The sequence below is a fragment of the Pinus tabuliformis genome, chromosome Q (assembly GCF_031772625.1).
Source record: "Pinus tabuliformis cultivar Carrire ecotype Pingquan chromosome Q, CPIR1, whole genome shotgun sequence".
Lineage (NCBI taxonomy): Eukaryota > Viridiplantae > Streptophyta > Pinopsida > Pinales > Pinaceae > Pinus > Pinus tabuliformis.
This window is the reverse complement of record NC_142296.1, coordinates 1,179,670,441-1,179,687,423: the sequence shown is the minus strand read 5'-3', so window position 1 is coordinate 1,179,687,423 and position 16,983 is coordinate 1,179,670,441. Positions and strand designations below refer to the sequence as shown.

Below are 16,983 nucleotides of genomic sequence, written 5' to 3'. Positions count from 1 at the left end.
AATGTCAATAGGTCGATGCCTAAATTGTTTTCTTCCTCAATTGTTTGTACAACGATGTGGCTCCCATGGCCATCTAATATCAAAAGGTGTCTGTTATTAGACGAGACGCCACCTGGTACCGCTGCAGCAAAGTTAAAAAGACAACTTAGAAAAGTTCTTTAGTCATCCATGCATGGGGATGTGCAGCCATGCATGCACCTAGTTCACAGTTATGTATATAGTTTTTCAGTTGATTTTTACCTTTGAATAGATAAAATCCTGGGATTGAAGTACCAATTGCATTGACACAACATAAAATAGTTATCCACTCCCTGCTCTTGGGAAAAATCTTTGGCACATTTCGGCTCCCTCACTTGGCAATTACCCGAATGCCACAATTCCTCCCTGCCTGTAAACCTATTTCATCACAGTTCCATATATGGTCTGCTCCATAAGAATGTTTATCGTAAGCACTAGAAAGTGTGTCATAGAACTTTTGCACAACTGCAGGGTGCAAATTTAATGTTCTATCTCTATCAAGGCCCTCAGCAGTACACAATACAAGTCCTGGATGCCTTTTTTTAAACCCAAACCACCATGATTTACCAGGAAACCCATCTTTGAATGGGTTTGGCCTCCCTTGACAAATTTGAGCAACTGTTGATTTGAGTTGTATCAACTCTAGCCCATGTCCCAATCGGTCCATCTCTTTACACCACTCAGCCACCTCGGCCTCCTCCTCCTCAGTCATAACTGTAAGAGGCCCTCTACGTTTTGTATGAGTCAGTCCATTTATCCAATAATGTATTGATGAGGGAGGAATACCATGTTTTTTTGCAGATGCCCGAACTGAGTATCCATGAAACTCTATGTCATCAATTGCAACTAACATTTGTTCTTTTGTCCATCCTCTTATAGCACTGATCGTTTTAGTTGAGATTGCCCCTTGGACTGTTGTTGATGGTGGTTCTGTGGCTGATGGTGTGTTAACATCAACTACTGTCACATGGTCATCCTGAACAATGTTCCCTGGTGCATTATTGGCATTGACAGCAGTTGGCCTGTCATCATCAGACAATGTGCATCGAAGCTGTGCACCCCTTGTCACTCTCCTGCCACTTCTCCTTGTACGAGCAGAGTAACTTCCTTTTGTCATAGATGCAACAACCTGTAAAATTATTGCATGCATTTAGACATTAGAATATTTGTAAATTATGCTTTATTACTTCTGCAAAAATACTTTTCCTTTATTACAGGAAATTATCAACATGTATGTTACAGGAAATCGAATTGCATTACTTCGTAGTCTCTCATTGCAAATTACTTCCTAGTCTCTCAATTGCTTACCTGTTCATCAGTTTAGCAACTTTAATATGGATTCAAGTAGGATTCTATGATAGTTGTTTCAAACATCATTTTCCATTTTTTGTGATGTTTGGCATTGCCAAAAATGTCTCAGTACTGCAACTTCTCCATTGCAGTCCATGGCCACCATTCCAGGTATTCATTTGTTTTCATAATGAGAGTAAATGTTTAACTTTCATAGGGCAGTGTCAAAATTTTGCAAATGTCATTCCAAGTAAATCCATAGTTCATCAATTTAGCAACTTTTATATGGATTCAAGTAGGATTCTATGATAGTTGTTTCAAATATCATTTTCCATTTTTTTTGCTGTTTGGCATTGCCAAAAATGTCTCAGTACTGCAACTTCTCTGTAGAGGTATGTCATGGGTTCGATCCTTTATACTCGTTTTCATGTAGCTCCAATGTTGGTAAATCATTATGTTTTTTTGTGATGTTTTTTTGAAAAATCTGATGCTGGTATTACCAATCTATACCCTGATTAGGGCGAGTCAAGTGATCTACTTCATATCTTTGAAGTTTGATATGTGAATTTTCAAGAGTCGATGGAATGAGTGCTTAGAAATGATCAAGTTTTATCTTTTTTAGTAATGAGTTTTATTCATTCGTCTTTTGTTTGGTTGGATGTTGTTCGAAGAAGCAGACCCGATTGTCCCTGGGGACTTATTTCGATTTAGATGTAGGTTTCTGAGAGCGAGGTTTTTTGTCAAAATCACCTAGATTTTTTCCCCTGCCTCTCTTCTTTATTTGGTGGGGGAGACCAGAACGATATTGGAACCCTTGGGGATGGCTTGATACTCTGTTTATCCCATTAAGGGTTCAGTGGTGAAGTAGGATTTTGTTTTTGTAATGGAGATGAATTTTTTTTTGTGTTTCTGATGTTGTTTATTGTTGATGTGGCTTAGATTCATTTGAAATGCTGTTTTTTGCATGTATTAATAGCCTTACAATGGATCGGGGGTTTTGATACATAGCCTAAGTGTTTTTGTTTTAAACCCTTGTAAATATATCTTTTCCAGATTCTTGGCAGAGTCAGTAATTCCGTGTCGTAACTCTTCATGGTTTTCATGGAATCTGTATGTTGTGTAGGCTGACAATGCCACCCATTAATACCTAACCTAAGGTTTTTTGCTTTAAACCCTTGTAAATCTATCTGTGCCAGATTCCTTGAAGAGTCCACTAGTTCCAATTGTAACTCTTTATGATATTTGTGGAGTACATATGTTGTGTAGGCTGACAATGGCACCAAATGACCAACAATGTAACACTTGCTTATAAATTCTTATAACCCAAACCCAAAGTGATCCAAGAAATTTTGCAATTAAGTTATTTTTCCATGTATTCATCTGTTTTCATAATGAGAGTAAATGTTTAACTTTCATAGGGCAGTGTCAAAATTTTGCAAATGTCATTCCAAGTAAATCCATAGTTCATCAATTTAGCAACTTTTATATGGATTCAAGTAGGATTCTATGATAGTTGGCATTGCCAAAAATGTCTCAGTACTGCAACTTCTCGTGGATTTTCAAAATTTTGCTTCGTTTTCCTGAAATAAGCAGTCAAAATTCACCTCCTAGGGCCACCTGCAAAAATTAGTTTTCACGTTGATGGATTTACATTTTAATATTTTCTCTAGGTTTTGGATAGCACTCACAACCTCAAATGTCTAACATTCCTTATCTCACCAAGATGGTAGAATATTCCCACAAAAAATGAAGGATGTGAGAATGGAATACCATATCAAGGTGTCCATGAAATACATGAATAACTAGGACCCATGGTCACACCACAGAAATTTTGTTACTTTGATTAAGTAAAACATGCCACTTGCATGGAATATTTTTAATCTTCAATTTTGTGTTCATTGGAGAGACCATAGGTTTGATTTGGAAATAGTAGTTGAAGAGGAAATTTGCAAGCAACAATGTCAAGGAAGAATAAAAAGAAGCAATGCCAAAATCTCAGAAGTGATGAAAACCAGGATAATTGTCAAGTAGTTTATCAATGTTTTGTTTTCGTCCTTTGACCATCTCAAAGCATGATTCCTTTGAGCCCATATCTCACTATAAAACACAACAAAGATAATGGTCCATGCCAATACCACAATGATTTTTGATACCATACTCATTCAGATTAGTGAAGTCTCTTTTGACGCTAAACTGTATTGGGATAATTTCTTATTACTGGAATTGAACTTTGACTTGGCAGCAATCGTTAGAGTCATCTTGGTTTCCATATGCGTTGTTGTTCGATTGTTCTGGTTTCTGTAAATTTCCATATGCGTTGTTGTTCGATTGTTCTGATCTTGATCTCAATGCAGCCAATTTAAATTAAAATGCTTTCAGCCGCCAAAATAATTCATGATGAGATCCAAGGGTGACTCCTGGATCAGAGAGAATTTGAACGTTAAAACCGAACAGAGTTTTTCTGTGCACTATGCAGCATCAAGCAATAACTACCAAAAACATAGGCTTACCTATGTAATGAAGGCACTAAAGAGCCCTGTTGATGTGTCTCTAGTTTATGATAAATTATAATCAAGATTGTTTGCTCTTGTTCTCATCATTGTTTCCGCATGGTTATTAAATAAAATTTTGAATTTATTTTTGCTACAGTAGCATGGAACTTTTTTGAACCGCGTCCATATTATCTTCAAGAAAACCAAGAAAAACCTCCCTCGGAATACTTAGTTACTCTGAATATTTAGTATGGCCAGACAGATCATGTAAGAACTCTGATAAATGAAAACAATGAAAATAGAACTGTAAGAACAATGACTTTCAATGGCTGTTTGTGAAACCATCTAGGTATCCTTCTTGCAGTTATGGCCAGACAGATCATGTAAGAAATCTGATAAATGAAAACAATGAAAATAGAATTGTAAGAAGAATGAGTTGTAATTCATATAACTAACCTGAATATATTGGCAACTGTTTTGTGATGTTGTCTTCAAGTTCGCTGAATGGTTTGAAAGCATAAGATGCAACTTCAACAGTGGGTGGACTTCTTTTATAGTTTTGGGCACTTGAATTTAATTGGTGGACATGGATGCACATGGATTGCAATGGCTTCATTTTGAATGTGTGGTCTGGATTTAATTTGATGTGATCTAATGGTTGGGAATTGGTTATTTGTTGATCCATGTGCTTTGATCTGTTTTAATGAGAAATAGAGTGAGTTGGGTGTCATTTATTGCAATTATTGGGTCTGGGTGTCATTTATTGCACAAAGTGGGTTTAAATGTTATTGGGTTGGGTGTCATTTATTGAACAACACAGCAGTTATGGCTGACATACATTCCCTTTTGTTATGTGCAAGTAGGCATATTCCTTTGGGATGCAAAGCTACAGTTCTGATGAGTGGGGGTTGAAGTGACTGCTGCTTTGTACTTCTGGAATAGGCCATTTTAACTAGTAAAATACTATTTATGGACAGTTGTGGGCCCAGTTAATGTATGGGGAAATTTTGGACATAAATTAATACCTATTTATACTTAATGTTATTTATTTTTGTTTAAATATTGGTTTCAAAAGTCTCAATTTATGGTAGTTTGATGGGACCAATACTATATCAATTACTGATCCCTACACAACATTAAGAATCTCTCCCCTATTCAATTATTTTACATATTTTCTAAATTCTTACATTTTTCACTCATTATTTTGTTCCTTTCCTCATCTTGCATTTTCCATACTATATTAAATATTTTTAATCTTTTTCTCATTCTTTTGTGTGCTTTTGTGATCGTGAGTCCCCTTGTTGGGCATGTGGCCCAAATTAGAAGCATTATTTGATTGCTTTTACTTTTCTTCAGACCAACCTAAAAGACATTCCCCACATTACAATAATGACGGTATCACTTTACATTTGTCTTTGGGATCACCGCTATCAATTCGGCCGTTAAAGCTAAAGGCAGGCATAGTAAGGGTTCTTTCAGGCCAATTCCTATCTTGTTAAAGCTGATAAAGGCAGGCATAGTAATGGTTGGTTCCTTTCATGGCATAGTATTCGTTGCTTGCACAACTAAATTAACCTTTAACTTTTCTGACTCGACTCTACGTCCAATGTAGCACAATTCTTTTTTTTCTTTGATCTAGGATTACCCTGATTAAGGCTCCTTGATTTATTGAATAAAAGTGAAATGATCACCGACACTATGAACACGGGTATAAACCCCACTTTATGCTTTTCCTTTTTATTTTTTTTAATTCTCATAAACTTTCATTATATCAAAACACCGCGCCTGTAAATGTCGGTTGGGTGACTTTACAATCCGCCTCTCTTACAACTCCGTAATCCATCTCGGCCCTTCCCCTCCGTAATCCATCTCGGCCCTTCCCCTGCGGCAAGCTACAGAGATAGCACCCACATTCTCCGATCCTTTTGATCGTCTGCGCTGCTCTCCCACAATAACAAGAAAGCCATGGCAACCGTCACCACAATCAATGCCATATTCAACCCAGTCATGTGGTTGATGAACGAAGTTATTAAGGAGGAGGATACCCGTCAGATTCTGCAAACTGACTTGAGAGGTATGGAGGACCTTGTACAAGCTATTGCCTTCTTGGGATATGAAGAAAAAGAGCCTCCGGAGGTCGTGAAGATTTGGTTACAATTGCTCCAGAATTCGCTTACAGAGGCAAAAGGCCTATTCGATCTCGAGCCCAGAAGTACTCTCTCCCAAGAAATAAGAGATTGGAAAGCATTTTTTGATCATCTCTATCAAGGCTTTCAAAATGACTTGCTTAAGCACATTGCTTTATCAGGCAACGCCATAAACAGCCGTATGGTCGCCCCGGTCATGGAACTGTTGAAAGATGTGATTAACAAGGAGGACAACCGTCACATTCTTCAGACTGACTTGAGGCAGATGGAGGGCCTTCTGCAAGATATTACTACCCTCTTCCGAGATGAACCCGATATTGCCATCCTTTTCCAACATCCGAGGAAAGAGCTCCTGAAGATCGTGAAGAGGTGGTTTCAATTGCTGCAAAGTTCTCTTACAAAGGCAAAAGGCCTATTCGATCTCATTCCCACAACACACTCCGCAGAAATAAGAGAATGGAGCGCATCTTTTGATAAGATGTATCATAGGTTGCAATCCGAATTGTCAAGATTGGTGACTTCCATGCAGTTTGTTTCATCAAAATCCTTTTATGCATATAAAGAGGAAAATGCATCTGTTGGTTCAGGGATTATAGCTGATGAGGCACAACCCCTCTCTAAAGATGAAGCCTGGATGCTGTTTCGTAGAGTGGCTTTCAAAGGCGTCCACGTTTCTATGGATATACGAAAGTGTGCCAGGAATATTGCGGAAGAGTGTAGAGGTCTTCCTTTATCCCTTTCTTGATATGTGTTTGACTTTTCTCTGCTACTCAATGTCAAAGTCAAGATTTGGAATGAGAGTTTAGTTTCCCGAAGATCATGGCTATTGAAGTTGTGAAAGAGAGTCATGATAAGACATTGTGAGAGGTTGTTTGAAGTTGTTCTAAAATTAGTAAATGTAAATTTTGTTGAAAATTGAGAATGGATCTATATGTTGATTATCTACACGAAATTGCTTCTCAGAATTATGATTGTGTACATCTAATCAAATTTTCCACATTGGGCTGATCAATTTGTTGAAGAAGACATTGGTTAGGTAATATAGGGTTTCGTCAATTGAGGTTGTGATACTTGTCATGCCTTCATTCTAACTCCTATATTGTTAAAATTTTACTACTAACGATCACCCAACAAAGAAAGAGACATGCAAATGACCACTAAAAGGTTGATATGAAGGTTGTATAAAAAGGCTATGCAACCACAATTATAATATTAGTCCTTTTGTATATGTTGTGATCTATTTATAAATCTAGAATGTGAATATGTAAAATTATTTGATGGTAGAAAAATCTTCATAAGAACCTAAAAAAATTATTGTGCATGGAAGATTTGATCTACAATTAAGGGACATGAAGCAATATATGTGGATCTTATTAACTATAATAATATTTTTCATGTGTGGTGTAATGTAAGATAGATATTAACTTGAGAATGACATAATAGATCCATCCAATAGACAATAGAAGAATGAACACAAGAATGTAGATAAAATCCTTGAGGTAGGGTGACACTATTAATTCCTTAAGGAAAGAAACATTACATATATCATGATTGCTATGATTACAATATTTTTCACAATAAATCTCATTACATTGCTTCTACTTCTTTACATGGTTCTATTTAACTTCTAAGGAACTTTCTGGTGAGGAAACCTTCTAGTAGGTGGAACCTTATAGTAAACCTTTCTAATGTTTTTATTTTCCACAATATGGTCGCTTATCTATTATTACCCCCATTGGGTACCTCGTATTATCCTCCATGGGTACTAAGCATTGGGTACCTTTTGATTCAACCTTAAACATTGCCATTAGTTTCTCTACAAAAAAAAAATTAGGTGGCCCCTTGTGCCCTTCTTATTTAGTAAGAAAAATATCATGCAATGTGTTTTTTTCTTGTAAAAAAGTTCTAATAACTTATTTTGCTAACTAATATTAATTGTACCAACCATGTCCATCCAAGGATGTTATAAAATAATATCCACATTATCTTTATATATAAGAGGAAAACCCAAATGCAACACAGTTATCCATGGTAATATTCAAATCATTAAAAGTTTAAATATTCTCACCCTCAACCTATGTGCTTTTAATTTCCTTCCTAAAACTTGTAATATGTTAGCCAAATTAAAATTGATTAAATTATGCTTCCTACTAGGGTTTATAAAAATAATGACATGTTAATGCCAAATACATCTATGAACATGTAATAGGAATTTTGTGAATGAAACTAAATCCTTGTTGCACTCTTTATATTTCTACCAAATGTTAGATTGCCTATCTAAAATTAATTTTTCAATTGCTTCATCTTAATGTATCATCATACTATCACAATTAAGGAACTACAACCATAAGGCAACATATTCTTTTAAATTAATAGCCACCCACTATTTCCATTCCTTCCTCCATAATAATTGTATTTCTTTTATCTATTCTTTAATTTAAATACCATCACTATTTTCTTTGAAAATAATTTTCTTTGCTACATCTCAAAAATATAACAAGTATTTTGAGTAAATAACTTACTTTGCAATGTGGTTCCTATTGAAAATGTTAACTAGGTTCAGTCTTCATAATTATCATTGTGCTCAATGAGAGGATGTGTTTTATCGTATGCCAGAACAACTATATATTGGCATACATCCTCCACCCAAAAGACATGTAATTTAGTGCTCTCTGTAATTAATTCTAAGTTAAAAGGTGTGAGGTTCAAAGGTTGTTTTCTTATGAAGGAATGTGAAGTTTATAAGACTATCCTTCTACAACAGAAGTGTGAGATTCTTCGTTAGATGTCTAAGATGTTAGCCTTTTGTGATCTTAAATAATGCAAATTATTATGTGGAAGAATATTTGAAACAGTGTGAGCTTTGTAGAGGCTATTGAGAGATTTGAAACAATGTGAGATTCCCAGGCTATAGAAGATCTGAGACAAGTACAAATTTGTTGTGGATTTTAGAAGGCTTAACTTAGCCTATTGAAGGATGAATTTAGGTCTTGGATTTCTCACTTTGATTTGATTCTATAAGACAAATAGATTTACCAAGTTTTCCCCTTGGAGGGGTTTTTCCCTAGCTTGGAGCCTATATCTTTTGTTCATTGTCTTTTTTGATCTTCATGTTCATGTTTTTTGTAATTATTTTATGAAAAGAACGTATTAAAAGAAATAATAAGCCAACAAATTCAAAAATAATTACCATGCTAAGAGAAGTCAACCCTAATTCATAAAATATCTAATTTCTCAACATGGTATTAGAGCTAAGGTCAATGGATGGAAGTTCTGAATATCACTCCTGTTGGCGTAAATCTAATAAGTTTTTTATTCCTTATGTGATGGTTTTTGAGGAAATTACATGAGCTCCCCGTGGTTCATTAATCTTTGTATACAGTTCTTTGATCTTTATGAGGCTCGTTGATCTCTATCTATATTCTTACTTCTAAAGCTCGCACTATCCTATAGCTCGTATTAATTGACATAGACTTGTTTATGTTACTTGTGGCACAAATTACATCCATAGTGACTTGTATACTCTGAACAGAGGTTCGATGTATATGTTATGAGACTCACTAAGGCTTAAACCTGTGATTCATTATATTTTTATGACACACAACACATAGTGTTCGAATCTACCTCTTTAATAATCACAATGGTTTGTGTAATGGCTCGTTCTTTATGACTTTATCTATGATTCATTTATGGAATGGAATCTCTCTATGGTGCACATATGGGGCAGTGGAATCATTTATATGTGGTGACATGACAGTTACTTGGATCATATATTAGTATCATCACTATTGTATTATGACTCAAATTTATATTCCTATATGACTTATTGTGGCACACCTAGTTTGCATCAAATCTCAGAGAGGAATGCATCTATTTTATGGTTTGCATTTTAGATGGCTTGTATTATTTGAATGAGGACTCGCATTTAAAATAGACTACATATTCTTGATGGCTTGCATAAACCTGTGGCTCACATTGACTTTGTGGCTCATTTTCTATAGATCATATTAAATTATACTGACTCACTCGCTATTATAATCTGTGGTTCACTTGAATCTCTGTGGGACGCAATGTATCCTTGTATCTTGTTATTAACCTACAACAACTCTCTCATACTCTAAGATCACATGTATTTCATCTATTACAATGACTTCATATATATTCAAATATTTCATTATTATAATGGTTCACTATACTATGTGGTTCACTATGGCTTATTATGGCTTGCATACTTAAGGAAACCCTCGTGACAATAGGTTTGGTTTGATGATATTTGGCAGATTTGGTGTATGAATTAATAGTGATAGCATGACAGTGACCTGGTTATATAACAACATGTGGCAAGGTAGTGACCTAGTATGAGAAACAGTTGTAACAATTACCCTTGTTAAGAGTAAGACAATGATATGTGAAACAATTATATCTTATGTTTAAAAAAATACTTATGATGTACAACTACAATGTTGGATTGTGAAGTATTATCAAGTAGTCATGAGATTTCGTTTCTATACATACAAGAATGATGGACTTCACCATGAAGCCAAAATGCTTAGAAGGAACCAGAACTTTGAGAAAGAAACCAAGATTATCAATAAATATGAAGTACTTCTCTAAGGCACAAATGGACTGAAACATTGAGTTTGATAAAACTCATCTCTATGTTTCAAATATGAAAAGAAATTGATGGAACCTAGACAAAGCTAACAACTCAACGAAGGTTCTGAAGTTGAAGAAGTTAAGGGACCTATAATCATTTGTTGACACCTGAAGAAGAATAAGATCTTTGCAAGGACGAGATAAGGAAAAATTGCAGAGTATGTATAATTTCTGTGGCACTTCATGATATGTAACAAGTTCACTAGCTCATGATGATCAAAGAGTCTGCATAGATATATATATATAAGATAAAGTAACATGTAAGGGATTGATGTTATTACATATGAAGGTGTTGTAGCAACTACAACCAAGCTCAAAATTTTTCCTATGCTTCGTTTTCGAGCCTCCATACTAAGATCCCAACAACTTATCTTAAGCTAACTCAAGTACTTGTGCTTTCATCAGTTTGATATTTTGCTTCATAGATTGTGTTTTATTACATGCTTTACTGTCTAACCACAAGCTGACCTCTTGACTTGGTTGCAATTCGGTTCTAGGCTTACCTTAGTGAGTTGCACAATCCTATAGGGCAACCAACCTTTCTCTTGGGAAATGCACAATTCAAGCCAACAGTGAGCTTCGGCTCCAGAATTACACAGACCCAATTGGAAGCTCACCTTCAGCTGGGAAACTATGTAGAGAATGAGAGGAAACTAGAGCCGCTTAGCCCATGAATTGTGTAAAATCTTTCCCTCAACAGTTGGTCGATGCATGTGCCAGTGAGTTGCCAAGTTCTCCCTGGAACTGCACAATCTCTCCATGCATGCATGGCAACTTTTTCCCGAAAAAGAAAAAATCAAAAAGTGAAAAAGAATCCCTAAAAAATAGGGATCTATTTTTAGCATTCAGAGTTACACTTGAATTATTTTTGGAAACTTTTGCCATGTGTCACTTTTTCCTATACTTTTTGCCTTCGCATCATAAACCCTAAATCAACCAAATCTATTTAATGAACGTCGCTAGAGCTCATTTTCACATTTTATATTGGAGCTATAGAATTCTCGAGGAGATCTAGGAACCTTTGGCACAGTCGTCACAACTTTTCTAGGTAAGTCTTGCTTTTCTATTTTTTTGTCGCTTTCCCTGTCACTTTTATTTTCTTGGCTTGTGAGAGTGTTGTTTTACCTGTTTTATTAAATGACCGTTGCCGTTTTGATCCTTTTTAGCTTGTAGAAGTGATTTTTTAATTTTTTCATTGCCTTTCATAAGCGCCGCATGCATAACCCTGGTTTTGCACTAAAGGTCATCGTTGTAGTGACTCTCTCCATAAGCTTCATTATTCTTCAGTTTGATCGTTTATTGCACTTAAAATTTTAGATCTACTCGTTTTCCGGTTGCCCTTGGGTAGATCTGGACTTCCTTGGTCTTGATCTAGCTCTTCCTAGCATGCTCTGTGCATTTCTGGATCTCAAGGCTTTGCTTTGGCTCCAGGAATTGCGTAGAGTCTGCCAAGGCCTAGCTCCAACTGCACATTTCTAGGAGCCAGTCCTAAAGCCTTGGCCACTAGGATTGTGCAATGTGCAGTCACAACTAGCTCAATCCTTATTGAACTGCGCATTGCACAGTTCTAGTCAGCATCACCTCCCCATTGGAAGGTAGGACTACTCAATGCGCAGATCCAACTGATAGTTACTCACCTCTAAAAGTAAGAAATGTGCAATCCTTCCCAAGAATTGCCCAGTTTGTTTCTTGGTCTATTCTTGAAGTGCTTTCGATTTCAAGCTAACATTTTCATGTTGTGAGTGTCCTCTTTGTCTCCAAGTGCAACAATTGTTGAGTAGCTCTTTAGCAGTATAGGTAACATGGCTTCCAAGAAAGTTGCGTCAAAGGATACTATCAAGAGAAACATTGGGGATGTAGTTGAGCAGGTGTCAGTGAACTTTCCATTTTATGCAGACACACAGTTGTTCATAGAGAAGGACATGAAGATAAAATTGCAGGAAATCAAGGATATATTTGTAGGGAGATTCAAGGAAGATCTAGAAGATTGGTAGGTCTATGTCAATATCCACCATTCAAGCATATATAAGGTTGCATGCAGGTACCCCACCTTCCCTTGTGCAGACATCATTCAAGATTGTTTCACATACCAATAATGAGATGATGACATTTAGAAATGCGTGTGGAACACAACTTGCTACATTCAGGACAGAAAACTATCGTCAGATGTATCACTTACCACAACCGGTGAACCGCATGGATGGACTTTTCTATGTTGCCCACAATAATGTGAACACTAGAGACGTCATAAAGCGCTGGGTGAAAGATCCTTCCAAGTTTAGATTGACACATAATCATGTTTACAAGACTAATTCACTCAAAAAGGGCTACCAACTCCTTATCATCTTTGCATGCTAACTGTATGGTCAAGAGAGAATGGAGACCTTTCCACATAATTGGGTGGTTGTGTTGGACTAGTTGGTGAATGACAAAAGGCTATTCAATTGGTCAGATTTGTTTACTCTTCAGCTGAAAGTCCATGTGACTAATGCCCAAAATCCACCCAAGGATGAGCAAGCAAGATTCTATATGTCCGTGTACCTACTTGATGCAATCTGTGCCCAACATTAGTTTCCTGGCATGGGTTGGACATGGACACCATCAAAGACTACCATGAATATTTATTGCAAGTTTCTTTTCGAGTGCAACTATCGAGGATTCATGACGAGACTATTTGATGATTTCATCATCCCGGTTTACAAGCTGATCTTTGAGTAGGATCCACCTTGCATGTCCCAAGAAGCGATAGAGGTAATACTTAACATTGCAGATTGGTATGCCTCACCCGATAGCACCTTCATCAGGATGTTTGGCGGAGAGAAGCCTCTGCATGTGTTACCATGGTTTTCCATGGACAAGTTGGTCATGAAAGAGGTTCCATATCACATCTCCACAGGTTTATCAGCAGGGTTGCATAGGAGGAAGAAGGCACCATGGCCTGCTCTTCCTTCGTGGATTGGATTGTATGAGACATTTCATTGGGAAGAGGAATATCCTTGGAGGTATTGTTACAACCACTCCAAACTGAATGGACTAGTCAGCATGGATATAGAATGGAAAGTTTCTTTGTAGGCAGCAGCACCATAGGAAGCAACAACAATAGCAGCAGTGAGCAACAAACCGACATAGGACAAAGGTAAGATAAATATTGCCGAGAACCCAGAGGATGAGCAAAGCTACAAGTTTAAAGAAGATCCTCTCGCTGAGAAAGAAACTTTGGTAGTGGAGGAAAAAAGGAAGCAACACATAAAGAGAGCAAAGAAAAGGAAGAGAGAAAAGAAAAGGTCGGAGGAAGCAGAAAGGAAGTTACAAGAAATAGAGAAGAAGTTGAAAGAAAAGCAGGAGCTAAGAAGGAGAGAGAGGGAAGAGAAGCAGAAACAGGAACAAGAAGAAAGGCAAGGCACAATGACAAAGAAAACTGCATTTATACAGGTTGAGGAGTCAGAAGAGCCAATAGATGAAGAAGAGGGTGAGAAGTCACAGGATCACAAACTTGCTCAGCAGATTGAGAAAATGGTTAAAGAGATGGACACAAATTTGGCATAGGATCCATAGGAGAAAGATACGACCCTCATGCTGAGAGCATCCGAGTTCACCCCACAGTATCCACCACCTCGAGTATCAAAACCAATCCTGAGCGAGAAAGGAGAGGTTGTTCTCCTTCATGATGATCTAGTGATGGATGTGTACAATATATCCTTTAATGAGTTGTAGCAAAATATTGTGTAGACACAGAGAAATTATTTCCCCGATGATCATGCATCACCTACATTTATGAAGGAAAGGGTGATAGTTTTAGATGATAGAAAGCATCTAGCTACCATGGATGATTTCACTAAGGCTTATGCAGAAGCCATGAGCTCAAATGTCAATTTCGTGTTAGCAGAGAATTATCAAATGGAAAAGGACTTGCAAGCAGACATGCAAAGGGCAAAACAATCTACAGGATTCGTTATGGTAGAGATGAGGAAAGCAATACTTGATGAAGCATCAACTCTTGAGATCACCATGCAGAAACTTTATGACAAAGTTTTCACTGTGCACAAGGCAGTTGTCCATCTATATGGTTTTTAGCAGTGGTGCATAAAGATTTAACAAACACTTAAGGATATACATGCTTCTAATACACGCGTACATGAATGGACAATGAGATACAAGGGAGCCCCACTTTACTTGCATAAGATAATGAAGTTGCAGATAGAGCTAAGCAAAACACTGATTCAGATGTTGATCTGAAATTATGAGAATATCCCTCCACTCATTAGTAACATTGAGGCTTCCTATGCACGGTTGTTCAAGAGTCTGGATGTCATGGTGAGGACACACAAGATCCCTTCAATTGGTTCCCTTATTGAAGCCATTGAGACTAGCCAAGTCCATCTGGAGGTCGACATGTACATGGGGTAGTTAATGCAAGAGGCCACCAGTGATGACTTGCATCTGAGTGCAAAAAACATGTTGAAGTTCATTGGTGGTCCCGTTGTACTCAGTACAATGTTTTGCATGCTCCAAGATGAGTTGGAAAAAGGTTCTAGGACCATATACCAAGAAGCCATGGAGGCAAGACTCTGTTTCCAAAAAGACATCACCAAACAGTATGGGGAGACAATAGCACAATACCAAGCTAGGTATCAGTATGTCACTAAGATTCATCAGGTGGATGTTGCCGAGTTGGTCTTCCCCAGACTTTCGAGTCATAGTGTTGTGTCTTGTTTGGCTGTCTCTAGCCTATTTTGTCCCACATGGGTATATGTGGAAATGTATATTATTTGTAAATATATTGTAGGCAAAATTCCAAGTGTCATTAGTGGAATGCGAACAATCACTATGTAACATAAAGAGATATTTGTAAACGAGTTGAAGAGTCATGAGGACAGTCAAAGAGTCAAAGGGGAATGTCAAGGTTCACCCCACCATTTCTTGCAGAGATCCATAATATTTTTTAGGTTTACCTGATCCTGATGCTCCCTTTTGTGATATCTTTCTTTCCTTGATAATCTTCTTAGGGTCAGGTACTGGGCCAGCTGGTGATTTCTGTGGATTTCTCTGAGTGTGCCTCACAAATTGAGCCAGAAATGTGATGTGGAGTCTCCAAGAGTTTCAGCCTCCACTAGAGTTTCCAGATAGATGATTTCAACCAAAAATGTGTCTAGACTTCGTCTATCATCAAAGCTGGATCTGTGTCGTCTCCCAGGGAAGCTGAGCTTCAATCTCCTCTCCCTGGCAGCGGCACCAATTATGTTAGTGCTCCAGGAAACTCTCCTAGGTTGTAGCTCGAAGATGCCTGGTAACATATAATCTTCAATATGGTTCTAGGAACTTATTCGGAAGGGGGATGGTTTGGTTCAAACCAGTGAATGACTTCTACTATGTTTTCACTCCAGACATGCATGAACACCCTCAGACTACAAGGCTTTAGACCACCAATGCTCAACCATTTGGGAATTAGGTGAATAGACGAAGAATACTAACCACACCAGCAGATGCATACAGAATGTATGATGGCCAGATGCAACTAGTAAAGAAACTTGAAAATATAATCTATCAATGCAGAGATAAGATGACAGTTATCTTGCATTGGATTCAGAAGAACCCTGAGTGACCTACTCACTGATACATTCAATTGTCCAATCCAGAGATAAGATGACAGTTATCGAGCATTAGACATAGAAGAAATCATGAATACAACACTTCAGGCACAAGCTTAAAATAGAGGAGAAATGGGCATTGAGTAATTAACAGCAAAAGAAGCTTGCATTGTTGAAAATGAATATGAGACGCTGCAAGTTACAGAATATCTATAGTATCCAAAAGTTGAACCGAAACACAATTGCCAAACCTTCATTACATCTTGCTGTCGGATATTTATAATCTATCATTACAATGGCCCTTAGCCGATTAGGGATGGAGGGGTCTTAATTGACCACCAACTACCATTAACTGTCCGATAGCGTCTTTGAACGTAGTTGCTTTCTCCACTAGGAAAACCTGATCGGTTCTAGTACCATGTTGTCCTCAAGGTGGTCGGATTAATCATGGCAGTGGAGTTCCATGACTGTTTAATTTGGTTGTTGAGTCGTGATGTGTCCTTTTCTCCTCTGGCCATGCTCTTCTTTTAATTCAGTTTCATGGTCAGACTGTCACCAGATTGACAGAGTCAGCCATCTTCTTCTTCTCTTCTTCGCGTAGCAAATAGGACATGAGGTATGGAGTGCATGGGCAGATGAACGGTGGTGAGCGATCGTGAATGGTGGCCATCGGATCAAGGGAGGTGTGTGGTGGAGATTGTTTTTGGAGGCTAGTGGTCATGATGTGAGCGGAATATATCCGGGTTGTTGGATCTTCAAGCAAGCGAATCGGATGGTTATTGGGTGGCAGAG

General features: G+C 37.5%; 1 protein-coding gene across 1 annotated transcript; it reads left to right on the top strand.

Moving 5' to 3' along the window:
• The first annotated feature begins 5,662 nt into the window (after positions 1–5,662).
• LOC149223908 (uncharacterized) lies at positions 5,663–6,758 on the top strand. The gene is made up of 2 exons (XM_089383427.1): positions 5,663–6,012; positions 6,109–6,758. Exons 1-2 carry the CDS (start codon positions 5,766–5,768, stop codon positions 6,690–6,692), a joined length of 831 nt encoding a protein of 276 aa, XP_089239553.1. The 5' UTR covers positions 5,663–5,765; the 3' UTR covers positions 6,693–6,758.
• The last annotated feature ends 10,225 nt before the right edge of the window (positions 6,759–16,983 follow it).